Source organism: Taudactylus pleione, unplaced genomic scaffold (assembly GCF_031769625.1).
Source record: "Taudactylus pleione unplaced genomic scaffold, aTauple2 ptg000079l, whole genome shotgun sequence".
Classification (NCBI taxonomy): domain Eukaryota; kingdom Metazoa; phylum Chordata; class Amphibia; order Anura; family Myobatrachidae; genus Taudactylus; species Taudactylus pleione.
The window spans coordinates 2,379,625-2,396,933 of NW_028284481.1; the positions used below are offsets into that span (position 1 = coordinate 2,379,625).

The window sequence follows — 17,309 nt, forward strand, 5'->3', positions numbered from 1 at the left end:
CTGTGCTGGCACAGGGCTGTGTCTATATCTGCTGGGGACTTTTAGCAACCGCCACTGAGACGTCAACTTGTTTCATTTTTAACAAAAGCAGATGCTGGCTGGCAAATGTCTATTAGTGACACACAGTGCTTCCATATCCGTGTGATATTTTATTTTCCAAGTGTGCATTCTGCTAGGATTTAGTGCCTAATGTAATACATTTGAGTTCAGAGACATTCAAAAGCTCAAGCAAGCTTTGTATGATATTTGGGAGAGCGGCTGAACAGGTTCCAAAAGTGAGTGCTGAAAAAGAGCTCCGTTTTTACCATCTGTAAGCACTGTTGAACCTCTTACAGGTTTTGGAGACTGCATATTGAACATAGGGCCTGTTTCAGACCCGCTCGCAAGCGCAATGCGCGTGCAAGCCCTGGAGTGAGTGAGAAATTCACTCGCTCCGGGGCTCGCTACAAACGGGGGCGGCTGTCGATGGTGATCGACAACTCACCCCGTTTTGTAGGTGGGGAGGGGGGGGTGGCTGGCCAAATGGAGGCGTTCCCGAAGGAACGCCTGCCATTTGAGGGTGGCCCTACTGACATTATCAGTGATGTCAGTAGTGAGCTTCCGGGTCTGTTAGAGCAGGAAGCTCACTGGGGCTTGCGGGAACAAGACCCTACCACAAGGGTCTCGTCGCAAGCCCGATGGTCGCGACCATCACCTGGCCGCTTGCAAAAGCTGTGGGTGGTCACCCACAGCTTAGCGAGCGGACAGGAGGCCGGTTTAAAAAAAAAAAGCTGCCTCCCTAATTCAGAGCGAGCGCTCTCTTTTTGCGAGCGCCTCTGAATCAGGCCCATAGCTCATAGAGATGCGTAAGGGTGTACGTAATACACATGTTCAATAATAATATGTACTATTTATGTATTACCAGTTTATATAGCACACATATATTGTGCAGCGCTTTACGGAGAGTATTTCAGTCCTTCAAATCACTCCTTGCACCAATGGAGCTTACAATCTATATTCCCTACACACATCGACACGCGCATCATTTTTTGTCAGCAGCCAAATAACCTAGAAGTATGTTTTTGGATTGTGGGAGGAATCGGGAACATCTAGGGGAAGCCCGCGCATATAAGGGGAGAATATACAAACTCCACACAGATCGGCCATGACCAGGAATTGAACTCATGACCTCATTGCTCTGGCTGTAATGCTAATCACGACGCCCACTGTGCTGCTAGTGTCTTTCCATCCGGCTTTTTAGAGCTATGGATATACTGTGACTCGTGGTAGCCAAGACTTTAATTAGTTCATTTGCAAATATTGTAACTGTTATGTTGCTTTGTCTGTCTCGTCTCCATATGTCCTTTTCCAACATCGTATCTCTCTATCGTCATAAAGTAAGAAACATCCGATCATATATTGCTGAAAAGGCCAGAAAGAAAAAGTTGCAGTACGGCGTGCGCAGCATAATAACGTTGTCAGAAGGTGCTTATTCCCTTGTTAAGAAATTTTTTTTTTTTTTTTCTTTTTAAGATGACTTAGAACCATTTATGGTCAAATGCATTTGGCGTGCAAATCTATGTAACTCAATAACTAAAACTTAGTGCCCCAAAGATAATACATGTATGGGATTAGGATGTAGTCGGCATCCCTGCGTGTAGGATTCTGACGGCCTAAACACCGGTGCAGAAGTATCACCAGTTAGGGGATGGTTAGGGTGGGGGGTTAGGGTTAGGCACTAGGGGGAGGGTTAGGGTTAGGCATCGGGCTGGGAGAATTAGGATTAAGGAGCTAGGGTTAGGGTTAGACTTACCTTGTTTCCTTATGCGTGTCGGGATTCTGACTGTCGGCAATCCATACCCAACCCATGGGATCTGCTATCCAGAATGTTTAGAACTTAATTTAATTTTTATTCTCATTTTTGAACTTTCTTGTGTAGTCTGTTTCTGTATAACAGATCTCAGACCCGTGTAGTTTTAAGACTGTTCAGGATTTGTCCATCCAGTATATTACACAGGAGAAATATTTGTATAAATATAAATGAACGCACTTCCCTTAAAATCTTGGATTTTCATCTTTGTTTAATGTAAGGATGATGGCGTATCCCCCCCCCCCACCTTTCAGTAACAATCTGCCAAAGCTGCACATTACCCAGATCTTGGATACAAAAAAACTGCTGATTCAAAATCTCTAATGACAACATAGCATGTCGCTAGTCCCCTTTGTACTGTAAATGAAGTTTTAATTAACGTGGACTTGTCTCAGTGCTAAATGGCCTAATATATATAAGCTGGTAACCCCTCTATGGTACACTAGTTTTACCATGCATACATAGTTGTCTTGTTCTATAACTAATTGTATATACAAAGCTTGCTTGATCCAGAGCCCATAGGATGTGGTGATTAGTAGCAGCGGAGAACAGGTAGTTTATTTCGCTTTAATAATTGCCTGTCTGGTAATCCAACCAATTGGCAATTGTGTTATTGTCCATATGTTATAGTTTGGCGTAAGCCGTGCTTTACACGCGATGCAGAATTCTCCTTCTGTAACATAGTCGCCGGCTGCGGTTTTGCGGCTCGCTCCAGCTGTCCATGTTTTCTGGTACGGTGGGTTAATGAGTGTAATTACCCACTAGGGAACGCTTTCCTTCATATAATGAGCGCCATGTAAAGAAAGTGACTCATGAATTCTGCTCCCTCTACAAATTTTTTTTTTCTGCCTTTGGAAATGTGTTTTAATTCTGTCCGTCTCCCCTTAAGGTACCAAAGGAATGAAATAAAGCAGAACGACCAGCCACAGAGCTTTAGACCCTTGTTTATTAATTGGAGATAAGCCCCCAGGTGGGGACCGCTATTCCTGGGGCTCTGTGGCAAAGCCCTTTTATCATTGATGGTTATCTATTCTTATTGGAAAAATTATTTATTATTAAAGTAAAGCATTTTTTTCTACTTTTAAAAATATTACTTTTTTTTTTTTTTTTTTTCACATTTAAAAAATATAATATATATATTTTTTTTGTAAAATATTTGAATGAAAGTGGAACGTGAACCAGCCGCCAGCCATTATCACAAGGGTGTGACTCCACTGCCCCTGTGACTTTTTTTTTATTTTTATTTTTTTTATATATATAATAGTAGATTTTGCCAATTTTTTTTTTTTTTTCATAAATGTGCCTGGAGGTGTACTGTAGCTTTCCAGTGGTAGCAAAGAGTGGTAAAAAATATTGTACACAATATAGTACATTACAAGACGATGTTATGATTAGCTAATAACGCTAAATTCGTTAAACGAAAGGAAATTAGACCAAGACGCAAATACAAGTTAGTCCTTAATAAGTTCACATCAATACACATACATTACCGTAGAGTTTAAAAGACCGTTTGGATATGCGCTATGTCGTTGCAAAACAATTTTGGAATCTCACTGTAACAATGTGAATAATTCACATCCTGTACATTACTAAAGTATTAGCATAAGTAGGCGGGGATGATGCACATTCAGCCAATCGGAAGCATCCTGCATCAAGGGAGACGCCTCCAAACAGCCACATCTGCGTCTGTCTTTTGTGGTTAGCGTGTTTTACTTTGTGTGAATACGTCCTTGGGCTGCGCTTACATGCCCCCCCCCCAACCCCTGTTCCGTTGATCGTAGCGCAAGCAGTCAGAAGACAAAATGGTTCGTTAGAATGAGCACGGATGGGCGAGATTTTCTGGCTTGCATTTGCAGTTGAAAAAAATAAAAATAGATATTTTAAATTTAAATAAATGTAAAAAAAAAAATCATGGTGTTCAAAAAGAAATTGGTGATGTGCACATCTAGTTGCAGGTGATTATATTAAAATATGTTTTATTATAATTATTGAGGTGACACAGGTTATTGTCTCTTTAAATTCCTTTCCTTGTTGTCTCTCTGCGCCGAGGATTCTGCGGCATTTAGTTTCTGGGGGTAGAATTCTGCTACAGGTTGCGGACGATGAGCTCTGGTTTTGGACACTGGGCGATAGGTTTACTTCATGTGGTGCTGGCCTTCACTTTACATATTGATAGTTTGTGCCAGGTTCTAAAACCTGTTGTTAAAATGTTAGAATTTACTGACTGCCCAACTCAAGAAATGGCTGCAATGCCAAACTGCTACACCCGCAAAACGTAGACTGATTGGGTCATGCATTCTCTGGCTGGTGGGGGTTGGCACATCTGAGCAAAGCTTAAGTCACTTTAATGATGTTAGTACATTAACCGTGTGTGGTGGGAAATACAGATTGTAAGCTCCGATGGGGCATGGCATGGACTAATATGAGCGGTCACAACATTCTCTGTTAAGCGCTGTGTAATATGCAGGCGTGAAAATAGTACAAGGTTAAGAATAATAATAAAACATTGAAGGGCGCATTGAGGACTACTGTAGCTCCTTGGATAAACCAGTGTGATTAATACTGTATTAGTGGGGACAGGTGTTCATGTGACAGGGGCAGTGACATAATGTGAGGAGGGGAATGGAGGCAGCAGGAAGACACAGACAGAGAGATATAGTGGAATGAGTAAAGTCCCCTAGCAGTACAGAGTATATCAGGAGATGAGTGATGTGTTAGTGAGGACAGGGCTGTATGTGGCAGTGACAGTAACATGATGTGAGGAGGGGAATGGCGGCAACAGGAAGCCACACACTGAGAGTTATATAGTGGGAGGAGCAGGGTCCCCAGCAGCACAGAGTATATCAGGAGATGAGTGATGTGTTAGTGAGGACAAGGCTGTATGTGGCAGTGACAGTAACATGATGTGAGGAGGGGAATGGAGGCAGCAGGAAGCCACAGACTGAGAGTTATATAGTGGGAGGAGCAGAGTTTACTTTAGTAGAGTAGTGATGTGATGTGCGGGAAGTTTGTGATGTCAAACTGTATGAAACAGAACTTAAGTGTTCAATACACTTCATAATCCATAACTTAAATATCCAATATTATAGTGTGGTAATTTCACACGATTGGATATCTATACCATAATGTATTTTTAGGATATTCTTGTATTCGTACCTGGTGGCAGAATGATGATATACTGTAGCTCTCCCAGGCATAAAGGAAAGTGGGTCCACTTTTCAAACTTTAGTATAAACGAGCACAAAATCAAAAGCTCAACATTCACACAAACACACAACTGTAACACTGAATTTAGGTATTTACGTTCGACCAGGAACTTGACTTTCAGTGATGGCTTAACCTCTAAATTGAACTTTTTATATGAAAAACAAAATGGTAAAGTATATTATATTCTGTGTTATCCTGGCATTCTCCTGTAGCTCTGTTACAGTTTAGGCCTAGTGTATTTACCAGTCCTCACAGTACAAGTTTATCTATTTATAATATAGTTGTAATGCTTGTGTCTGTACATACAAATTTTTTTTTTGGAGATATGTACTCCTTGGGACTGTGTATAACCTTTTGGAGACAAAAAATTTTATTTCGGAAATTTTGTTTGTCTTTGCTTCGGCATCACACAAAAACTATGGGATGAATTTGGATTGCGTTTTTAATATTGTATAGCTTAGTCATCTAGAAAGAAACTGAGGGATGTATTATCTCAATGCGACATCAGGGAGAGGCGCAATAAAGAAAAAAACAGACACTTGACTCTCAGGGGTCTATTTACTAAGCAGTGTTAGGAGACAGAGTGAAAGTGATAAGGTGCCAGCCAATCAGCTCCCAACTGTCATCTCACAGGCTGTGTTTGAAAAATGACAGTTGGGAGCTGATTGGCTGCTACCTTATCACTTTTCACTCTGTCTCCTAACACTGCTTAGTAAATAGACCCCTCAGTATGCAATGTGCAGGCTCCTCAAGCCAAAAATGACTAGTAGAATATAAATATAATTTTTTGGAACAAATATACTTTTATGGACTGTTTATGAACTATAGAGACAAGATTTTTTTAATCGGAATTTGCAGAGACTCGTCAAGTACAAAATGACTATACGTATATAAATGGGTTGGGTATGGGTTGCTGGCAGTCGAGATCCCGGCAGTCAGAATCCCGATGCCGGGATTTCAACAGGGTTAACATACCGACACTTGTTGGATAGGTATGCTAACCCTCTCCCTACACTAACCGTCCGTTCCTGGTGCCCACCCCTAACCTCCCCCATGGTGCCTGAACCTGACCCCCCCCCCCCTCGCCGCACCCTAAACCTAACCCTCCTCCCTTACTACCTAACCCTTCTCCTAGTGCCTAAACCCCGATACTTACGTTCGGGATGCCGACGGACAGTATTCTGGAGCCGGGATCCCGACTGCAGTCGGGGTTCTAGCGCTGGTATTTAGACCAACTACATCCCATATATATATATATATATATATACATATATTGCAAACCCCAAACGCAAACAGTTGTATATGTATACCTATAGAAATACACCGATCTATATAACTCAAGATCTATTTTGCAGAATAATTTCAGCTATTTATTAAGCACTAATCGGGCAGCTTATCTTGACTAATGAAGTTGCAGTATACATATCAATCCAGTAGATGGCGCACCACGACAAATAGTAAATATCGTAGAGTCGCTGCTTATGTTACTTGCAACCTTCCAGTGTTACTGTAGGTTAAGTAGCAACAAATTTGGGATCTACAAGATAAGATTTGTTTGACTAAAGTAAACTTAGACTGGACTGTGAGATTGATTGCCCCCTTGAATTGGATTTTGTGGTTTACATAAAAAAATTGAAAATTTTGGATTCTTATTGTTTACAAAGACGTTTTGTGATCAATGTTTACAATATAAAATATACATCACAATATTAGACGCCACTACTGTCTTTTGTAAAGTTAGTTCCGCTGAGCAATAATAGACATCCATGCTAGCGAAGCTGCCGGCCAACGCTAGTATATTATGTTTGTGTGTTTTCAATGTAGTCTGTGTTACAGGTGTGGAGAATAACTTGTGCGTTTGTCAAACAGATCTGCTCAGTGTATATTCATTTGTCTCTGTAGGTGGGCACATTGCGATATTGTGGAGCCACGCAGTTTGCCACTGGCCAGTGGGCTGGCATTGAGATGGACGAATCCGAAGGGAAGAACGACGGCGCTGTCGGTGGAGTGCAGTATTTTAAATGTTCCCCAAAACATGGTATGGTTGACTCTATATTACTTTGCATAGTGGAATGGTTCTGTAACGTATTCCGATACACGGTATTGAAAGCAGACTAATGATTTCAGGGTGAACGCTCTCTTGGGTCGATCGGTGCAGCAGATAATTATGAATTATTTTGTATGATTTAATGCGGTTGATTCAATTTACATGATGCGTCCTCCCTTACAGATTTGCAATGTTGCTCTTTGAATTGCAACTGTCGCTCCCTCTAAACTATATTGGGGTCTGTGAATTATAACACAAAGATCTGTTTACTGTGCATGGCGATTTTCTAAAAGTATAGAGCACATTTGAGACCATTTTTACATTTCTCCAGAGAGAACACTTTTTTTTTTTTTATCCTACTATAGTTTTGCTGAATCTGCCTTGTTGCTCACCATTTGAGAATGCTCCCCCCTGGCTGGCCTTGCCAATAGGAACAGGAGAAGAAATGTATAAAAAGGTGCTATTTGCAGGACAGCAATATACAAAATGCAGCTCTTTACGACTTAATCAAAAGGAGGATGTCCTGCCAAATGACTGTTAAATTCCTTGCCGCTGCTTCTGCTGCCCCCCCCAACTAACATAACAGCGAGGGTTTGATGTCCGGTACCCCTTCCATTCACTAAATACCCGCCCCCTCCATTGCCTTTGTAACCAGCAATTCTGGTGCTGAGGCTGGCATGAGGATTGAGCATTCCATCACTTTGGACACTGAGTAGGTGCTTGCCACGGTCATCTATCAGTCACTGGCATGGACACACTAGAGGCCGACATATGTACCAGCTTCGGGGTGATAATCTGCAGTGGGCATTAAGGTTTATTTCCTGAATGACAAGGGTCTTGCTCATTGTATTTCTGCTGTTCTCCTCGATGGAGGTTGGAAAGGTTTAACGTTTAATTTGTTATCGTAGGCGTGACTTTAAAGTGTACTTGTGACTTGCACATACAGCACTGATCCAATACTGGTCAGGTGGTTGCTTATACAGTCAGGTGCATAAATATTGGGACATTGACAGAATTTTCATATTTTGGCCTCTATTCACTACCACAATGGCTTTGAAATGAAACAAACAAGATGTGCTTTAACTGCAGACTTTCAGATTTAATTTGAGGGTAATTATATCCAAATCGGGTGAACGGTGTAGGAATTACAACGGTTTCTATGTGTGCCTCCCACTTTCTAAGGGGCCAAAAGTAATGGGACTATCAACTCAAAAGCTAATTCATGGACAGGTGTGGGCTTTTCCCTCGTTATTTCATTATCAATTAAGCAGATAAAAGGTCTGGAGTTGATTCTAGGTGTGACATTTGCATTTAGAATCAGTTGCTGTCAACTCTCAATATGAGATCCAAAGAGCTGTCACTATCAGTGAAGCAAGCCATCATTAGGCTGAAAAATCAAAACAAACCCATCAGAGAGATAGCAAAAACATTAGGTGTGGCCAAATCAACTGTTTGGAACATTCTTAAAAAGAAAGAACGCACCGGAGAGCTCAGCAACACCAAAAGCCCCGGAAGCCAACGGAAAACAACTGTGGTGGATGACAGAAGAATTATTTCCCTGGTGAAGAAAAACCCCTTCACAGTTGGCCAAATCAAGAACACTCTCCAGGAGGTAAGTGTATATGTGTCAAAGTCAACAATCAAGAGTAGACTTCACAAGAGTGAAAATAGAGGGTTCACCACAAGATGTAAACCATTGGTGAGCCACAAAAACAGGAAGACCAGATTAGAGTTTGCCAAACAACATCTAAAAAAGCCATTACAGTTCTGGAACAACATCCTATGGACAGATGAGTCAAAGATCAATTTGTACCAGAGTGATGGGAAGAGAAGAGTATGGAGAAGGAAAGGAACTGCTCAAGATCCAAAACATACCACCTCATCAGTGAAGCATGGTGGTGGTAGTGTCATGGCGTGGGCATGTATGGCTGCCAATGGAACTGGTTCCCTTGTATTTATTGATGATGTGACTGCTGACAAAAGCAGCAGAATGAATTCTGAAGTGTTTCGGGTAATATTATATGCTCATATTCAGTCAAATGCTTCAGAACTCATTGGACGGCGCTTCACAGTGCAGATGGACAATGACCTGAAGCATACTGCAAAAGCAACCAGAGTTTTTTTAAGGCTAAAAAGTGGAATGTTATGCAATGGCCAAGTCAGTCCCCTGACCTGAATCCGATTGAGCATGCATTTCACTTGATGTAGACAAAACTGAAGGGAAAATGCCCCAAGAACAAGCAGGAACTGAAGACATTTGCAGTAGAGGCCTGGCAGAGCATCACCAGGGATGAAACCCAGCGTCTGGTGATGTCTATGCGTTCCAGACTTCAGGCTGTAATTGCCTGCAAAGGATTTGCAACAAAGTATTAAAAAGTGAAAGTTAGATTTAGGATTATTTAGTTTGTCCCATTACTTTTGGCCCCTTTAAAAAGTGGGAGGCACATATAGAAACCGTTGTAATTCCTACACCGTTCACCTGATTTGGATGTAATTGCCCTCAAATTAAATCTGAAAGTCTGCAGTTAAAGCACATCTTGTTTGTTTCATTTTAAAGCCATTGTGGTAGTGAATAGAGGCCAAAATATGAAAATTCTGTCAATGTCCCAATATTTATGCACCTGACTGTAAATCCACCAGGAACTTCGGAGGTCATTGGTCGCTAGTGAATTGATAAGACACGGGGAGATGTACTAAGCCTTGGAGGGAGATAAAGGGCTCCATTTACAAACGAGTCAGTAGGACAGTGATAAATATCTTTTTCCCCCTCTGTGGTATTTTATCATTATACTGTACATTCATTATTTAACAATCTAGGGGCAGTATTCAATTGTATCGCCCCCTACTTGCCTGACAATTGTCATTTGTTGCTCCTGTAGGGCGCGATTAGCTGCCGGCGCACCATTTCAGCTCGCAGTCCAAAGGGGGATGCGAGCTGAAATGGTCGAAAAGTGACCTGTTTTGGCCCCCCAAACAGCTCTTTTCACCAATCGCGCCCAGCACTTTGGTCGGGGGTAGCCATTTTACGCGGCTAAACTCGACCTCTACGGTTGCAGTCAGCGCAAAAATATTCAACAACTGAATAGCGCCCCCGCGATCTCCCGTCACTTTAGACGGGAGCTCGTCGTGCTATAACAATTGAATACCGCCCTAAATGTTCTGTACAAGCTCTAAAGAAAAAATGTCATGTCAGCTCTGTTTTTCATTTGTAACTAGCGCTGACGATATTTTTTTTTAAAGTTGAGTCTGGCACATGTGCACTGAAGTGAATTATATAGCGCAGTGCCAGTCCTTGGATGCCGTGGAGCTTGTCACAGCCAGCCTCTACACATCAGGCTGATCACATGGTACACAGAGGCCGGTAGGAATTCTGGGTAAATCTCCGGATGCCGGAGCTCACTGCAGGGACCTTGGCGCCTGTTAGCGCTGTTTAACAGATGCCAGCTCCTGGGGAAATCATTTTACATAAACGAGCGGTAAGATCTAGTTACCGTTCCTTATTAAATACAGGTTGACATCTGTTTTCATGATAAAAACGCGAACAAATAGCGCTATTATACACAAACCCTAAATGTGCATTAATAAGTAGGACAAAGTGTTGTTTATCATATGTAACGAGTTTTAACAGCTGATACTCGTTTGTAAATGGAGCCCAAAGTACCAAACTATCAGCTCCTAACTGTCATTTTTCAAACACAGGGGTCTATTTACTAAGCCTTGGATGGAAATAAAGTGAGCGGGGATAAAGTACCAGCCAATCAGCTCCTAACTGCCATGTTACTGGCTGTGTTTGAAAACTGACAGGAGCTGGTTGGTTGGTACTTTATCTCCCGTCCACTTTATCTCCATCTAACGCTTAGTAAATAGACCCCATAGCCTGTAACATGAGCTGATTAGTTGGTACTTCCTGTCTCTCCAACTGTCATTTATCAAACACAGCCTGTAACATGACAGTTAGGAACAGATTGGTTGGTACTTTAACTCTCTCCACTTTATCGCTTTTCAAAGCTTGAAGCATCTTCCCCCACAGTCTGGTGACTATTGGTCCAGCGAACAAAATGGCTGCTTCCAGTTTGTGATCGGCCTCTATGTACTATGAATTTCAGTATTCCTGTTCACTTTCAGACTAACCGACTGGGTATGCAGTCGGGAAGCCGGCAGACCTAATCCCGACAGCCGGCGTTCCGACTGTCAATCCTGGCAAGGGTCTAAAGACAGGCGTCGATCGAAGGGACGCCGAGTGCGGACAGCCGCGGGGGGGGGGTTTAGGTTTAGGGTACCAGGGGGGATTTAGGGTTAGGCACCCCCCCGGGAGGTTAGGGTTAGGCTAGGGGAAGGGAGGGTTAGCGTTAGGCACCCACGGCGGGGACTTATGGTTAGGCACCCCCCTGGGGGTCTTAGGTTTAGGCGGCGGGTGAGGGGGGATTAGGGTTAGGCACTGGGGGGGAGGTTAGGGTTAGGCACCCCTAAGGGAGGGTTAGGGGGTAGAAATAGGTTAGTATATACTTACCTTTGACGATCGTGATTTCCTCCTCTGCCGGGATGCCGCTGTCGGGATTTCAGCCGTCGGGCATGGGTCCGGTGGTAAATCATAGCGATTCCACCGACAGAGACAAGTACAGGAACACAGACTTCTTAGTTCTGTCTATTGGTCACATAAATGACATTGTATTAGTAATTATTTTTGAAAAATGTTGTTTGTTAACCGTTGTTTCCTAACAGGGTTATTCTGCAGCTATAACTAATATCATTTTTATGTCCTGATCCCTCTTCAGGTATTTTTGCACCATTATGCAAGATCAACAGGTTAAATGAACCAATGAAGACCTTCATCAGAAGCTCGTCCACCAAAATGCCTGGTTTGGTCAAAGCGCCGAAGATCGACCTGAGCCGCGTGACATCGAAAGTTAACAGCGGTAAGTTTTATAGTGTTGCAGTTTCGTGTCTCATTAAAGAACGGCTCAGTACGGCTGACAGTATGCGCCAGACGGCAGTATAGCGTCTAATGATAAACGGTGACGTGCAATCCGTGCCAGTGTATGTAATGCTTCGCCACAGGAAATCGTCAGTCAGTGCACGCAAGTCCCTATGCTGACGCACTTATCGATTTTTAGCAACTTCCGCATGCGTCAGGGGCTTCCTACACACCTTTTAAGCTCTTACTCGTAGACCTCCCGTTGTGTTCTCTGCGATGGCTGAGCAGGACGCTACTGGGTGGCAGCGGGGCGATCGTGCGTATAAGAGAGGTTCCGTGGGCGTGTAGTCAGAGTTACTATCTATTCTGAGTTGAGCGGATGTAGAGTGTACGACATTCTCGGTTGCATCTCCGCCACCTAGCATATGTATATGGCGTTGATGGAGATGACGACTGCTCTCGCGGCCAGGGGCGGTGCAATGCGATGACACGACCGCATTATGTGCGACTGCATCAGGCCCATTGTGATCTAACTTCAGTGTTCTCCCCAGGCTGTTTTTGCGGGCAAGAAAAGTCCTACAGCCTGCCACTTCCCCAAGCCCCAATGTGCCGAGCTGTGCCAACGTCACATGTTCTTCCCATCGGAGGCTCCCAGTTCATCTCGCATCTGTGCCCGCCAGCAATCAGGACATGTTAGTGAAGGTTCCAGGCGACGTGAGGCAGCGCATTGGGACAGGGGGAGGGTGCCGGGCAGTAGGTTGTATGGGGACGCGGCGCATTGGGGCGGAGGAGAGTGCCGGGTGGTGCAGATCGGGCCTGTCACAGTGCAGGGATGGTGTCAGGCTGGAGGGCAGAGATCCCTCCCCATGTATGAAAGCAAGAGCACGCTGTTCGGCCGGGAACAGTCGCCTCAACACATTAAAGAGAGTAATCTTGCGTCCACTATCTGTGTAGGAGCTAAAAACAAAAATCTGTGGGAACAGTGTATGTGAGCCTGCAAATGGGGCCAGCATCTGTGTACCCTGTAAGTGGGGACAGTATCTGTGTACCCTGTAAGTGGAGACAGTATCTGTGTACCCTGTAAGTGGGAACAGTATCTGTGAACCCTGTAAGTGGGGACAGTATGTGTATACCCTGTAAGTGGGAACAGTATCTGTGGAGCCTGTAAGTGGGGACAGTATCTGTGGAGCCTGTAAGTGGGGACAGTATCTGTGGAGCCTGTAAGTGGGGACAGTATCTGTGGAGCCTGTAAGTGGGGAAAGTATCTGTGGAGCCTGTAAGTGGGGACAGTATCTGTGGAGCCTGCAAGTGGGGACAGTATCTGTGGAGCCTGCAAGTGGGGACAGTATCTGTGGAGCCTGCAAGTGGGGCCAGTATCTGTGGAGCCTGCAAGTGGGGCCAGTATCTGTGGAGCCTGCAAGTGGGGCCAGTATCTGTGGAGCCTGCAAGTGGGGCCAGTATCTGTGGAGCCTGCAAGTGGGGCCAGTATCTGTGGAGCCTGCAAGTGGGGCCAGTATCTGTGGAGCCTGCAAGTGGGGCCAGTATCTGTGGAGCCTGCAAGTGGGGCCAGTATCTGTGGAGCCTGCAAGTGGGGCCAGTATCTGTGGAGCCTGCAAGTGGGGCCAGTATCTGTGGAGCCTGCAAGTGGGGCCAGTATCTGTGGAGCCTGCAAGTGGGGCCAGTATCTGTGGAGCCTGTAAGTGGGGCCAGTATCTGTGGAGCCTGTAAGTGGGGACAGTATCTGTGGAGCCTGCAAATGAGGACACTGTATCTGGGAGCTGTATAAAAATGAAATTCTATGGTGCCTGCACTAAATAACCTGATGCTGATTTCACTAGAGGGACCAGATCCTACAGCCTTTGCTTCTTGAAGTCACCCGGCTAGAAAACATTTCTGGGGAGAACACTGAACTTGTTATAATTTTATATAGTAAATTATAATTATATGGTAAGAAAGAGAGCAGGTAATCAATCTTAATGGACAACATAATTAATTGCTAAAATCAATTAAGTATTATGAAACAATATGTCCATAATGAAAAAAAAGGTGATTTGTTTGTCCACTGAAAGCGTGCTATGGGCTGCTCTCTGCGCACTATCAGCAAGGTGTAACTCTTGCGATGTTTCTGGCGCTATGATAGGGCTACGAAGGAAGTCACATGGTCACATTCTTAACTGTAACCTCTGGACAACACAATGTCACTCTTCATTGGAATGGTCTGTTTAAATGACACTAATAGAGGAATCACATGACTGCATCTCATGTATGCGGAAGGCACAGTAATGATTAATACAATCATTTGCCAAAGATTATGAAAATATAAATGGTAACAAATATAGATTATGTACAATACAGAAACTTAAAAATGATTGTGTATATATATGTATCGGAGACGCACTGTGGTCACTAGATACACCATACTATATATAATTCAGTATGTAAATAAAATTCACCAAATCCTCCATACTGTATAATAATTCTGCCAGCAGCTCTTCCCAGTTCACCTCTCAGTTATTCCCTGTTTCTTAATCTGTAAATTTCGTTTTTTGTACTTTATATATTTGTGTGGTGGTGTTTTCAATATAATGTCTCAGTGCGGCACCATCCGGGCACTGTGCAGGGCAGTCTGGTGCCCACTGCCTGGGCACTGTGCAGGGTGGTCTGTTGCCAGCTACCCTGGCAATGTGTGGGATGTGCTACCTTGGCGCTGTGGGATGTGCTTCCCTGGTGCTGTGGGATGTGCTTCCCTGGCGCTGTGGGATGTGCTTCCCTGGCGCTGTGGGATGTGCTTCCCTGGCGCTGTGGGATGTGCTTCCCTGGCGCTGTGGGATGTGCTTCCCTGGCGCTGTGGGATGTGCTTCCCTGGCGCTGTGGGATGTGCTTCCCTGGCGCTGTGGGATGTGCTTCCCTGGCGCTGTGGGATGTGCTTCCCTGGCGCTGTGGGATGTGCTTCCCTGGCGCTGTGGGATGTGCTTCCCTGGCGCTGTGGGATGTGCTACCCTGGCGCTGTGGGATGTGCTACCCTGGCGCTGTGGGATGTGCTACCCTGGTGCTGTGCCTGCTGTTCTGGCCCCCTCCGCTGTGAAGTCAGTTGCATTCAGCTCAGGCATTAGTAAGATTCACTGTTACATTTCTGAGAGACATGAGATGTGCTGTTTATGTGAAATGTGAGCTGTACAAATAAAATGTAAATAAAACATTTTCTTTAATCCTTTGTGAAAGTTTTGACATTAATATTATTTGTTTTTTGTACTTATATATTGGTGTGGTTGTGTTTTCAATGTAATTGTTTCTCTGTACGGTACCACCTGGGTGCTGTGCATGGCGGTCTTGTGCTCTGCTACCTGGGTGCTATGCAGGGCGTACTGGTGCCCCACTACCCGTGCAGTTTTCAGGGTGGTCTGGTGCCCCACTACCTGGGCGCTGTGCAGGGCGGTTTGGTGCCTGCTTCCCTGGCACTCTAAAGGGCGTTCTCGTGCCCCACTACCCGTGTGCTGTTCAGGGTAGTCTGGTGCCCTGCTACATGCGCTCTGCAGGGTGGTCTGGTGCCCTGCTACCCGGGCACTGTTCAGGGAGGTCTGATGCTCACCATCCATGTGGTGTGCAGGGCGTTCTGGTAACCCGCTACCTGGGCACTGTGCAGGGCATTCTGATGCCCGGGTGCTGTGCAGGGTGTTCTGGTGCCCCGCTACCCTGTCGCTGTGCGGGGTGGTCTGGTGTTACTAGTTGGGTGCTGTGCGGGGTGGTCTGATGCTGCTACCCGGTCGCTGTGCGGGGTGGTTTGGTGTTGCTAGTTGGTTGCCGTGTGGGGTGGTCTGGTGCTGCTACCCGGTCGCTGTGCGGGGTGGTCTGGTGTTGCTAGTTGGTCACTGTGCAGGGTGGTCTGGTGCCTGCTATCCTGGCGCTGTGTGGGGTGGTCTGGTGTTGCTAGTTGGTTGCCGTGTGGGGTGGTCTGGTGCTGCTACCTGGTCGCTGTGCGGGGTGGTCTGGTGTTGCTAGTTGGTTGCCGTGTGGGGTGGTCTGGTGCTGCTACCTGGTCGCTGTGCGGGGTGGTCTGGTGTTGCTAGTTGGTCGCTATGCGGGGTGGTCTGGTGCTGCTAGTTGGTCTTTGTGCAGGGTTATCTGGTGCCTGCTATCCTGGCACTCTGTGGGGTGGTCTGGTGTTGCTAGTTGGTCGCTGTGCAGGGTGGTCTGGTGTTGCTAGTTGGTCGCTGTGCAGGGTGGTCTGGTGCCTGCTATCCTGGCACTGTGTGGGGTGGTCTAGTGTTGCTAGTTGGTCGCTATGCGGGGTGGTCTGGTGCTGCTAGTTGGTCCTTGTGCAGGGTTATCTAGTGCCTGCTATCCTGGCGCTGTGTGGGATGGTCTGGTGCTTGCTACCCTGGCACTGTGCATGGCGTTCGGGCCTTCTGCACCTGGCCTCAGTATTACGCTGTGAAGTCAGTTGCAGTGAGCTCAGGGATTAGTAAGATCACTTCTGAGAGAGATGAGATGTGTTGTATTGTGAAATGTGAGCTGTATAAATAAAATATAAAAAAATCACATTTTCTTTAATCCTTTGTGAAAGTATCAACATTAATATTTATTCTTCTGTGGAGTCTCTGCCGAGCGTGTGTTCAAATATTAGTGTGACATGGTTTATGAATGTAGCAGTGTAATAATCACCGCCTGCTCCCCTCTGCGTTCTGTCCTTGTAGCTGCAGCCTGGAAGGAAATGTTGAATTTATCACACAAAACACCCCTAACAGCCACACGGCCTATTTACAGAACAGACTCCAGGCTCTAAAGCTGGGTACACACGTAAAGATTATCTGTCCAACCATCCAACTAGTTGATTGGTTGGAATGAAAATCTGGTAAGGTATGGGAGTAACTGATGATCAGCAATTTGCTCCTAAATGCCAGAAAATGGACAAAAACTGTTGTTTGAACAAATTGTTTAGATCAAACATTTAACAAACTTGTCTAACGACCATTTTCATCTGTTTTCTGGCATTTAGGAGCAAATTGCTGATCTTCAGTTTCGATTTTCATTCCAACCAATCAACTAGTTGGATGGTTGGACAGAAAATCTTTACGTGTGTATGCACGTTTAGGCGAATATCTAATTTTTAGGCACCAGTTTAAGGGCATAGTTACCAAACAGTCATAAGTCTGCGTAAATATCTCCTGTCACTGTTAGAAATTATTCTTCCAATCTATTATTTTCTGTAAATGTGACCCTATGGGATAAATGTAATAGCCTGCGACTTGCAGACATCTTCGAGTTTCCGGCAAGTCAGCCCAATGTTTTAA

At 44.9% G+C, this 17,309-nt stretch overlaps 1 protein-coding gene across 2 annotated transcripts in view; it reads left to right on the top strand.

The window, feature by feature from the left end:
- Positions 1-17,309, top strand: part of CLIP4 (CAP-Gly domain containing linker protein family member 4) — a 92,507-nt gene that overhangs the window by 48,824 nt on the left and 26,374 nt on the right. For both annotated transcript variants that reach the window (XM_088467951.1, XM_088467952.1), the window contains exons 8-9: positions 6,959-7,094; positions 11,879-12,019. In XM_088467951.1, the coding sequence (XP_088324077.1) occupies positions 6,959-7,094; positions 11,879-12,019 (277 nt within the window). The remainder of the gene's footprint in view (positions 1-6,958; positions 7,095-11,878; positions 12,020-17,309) is intronic.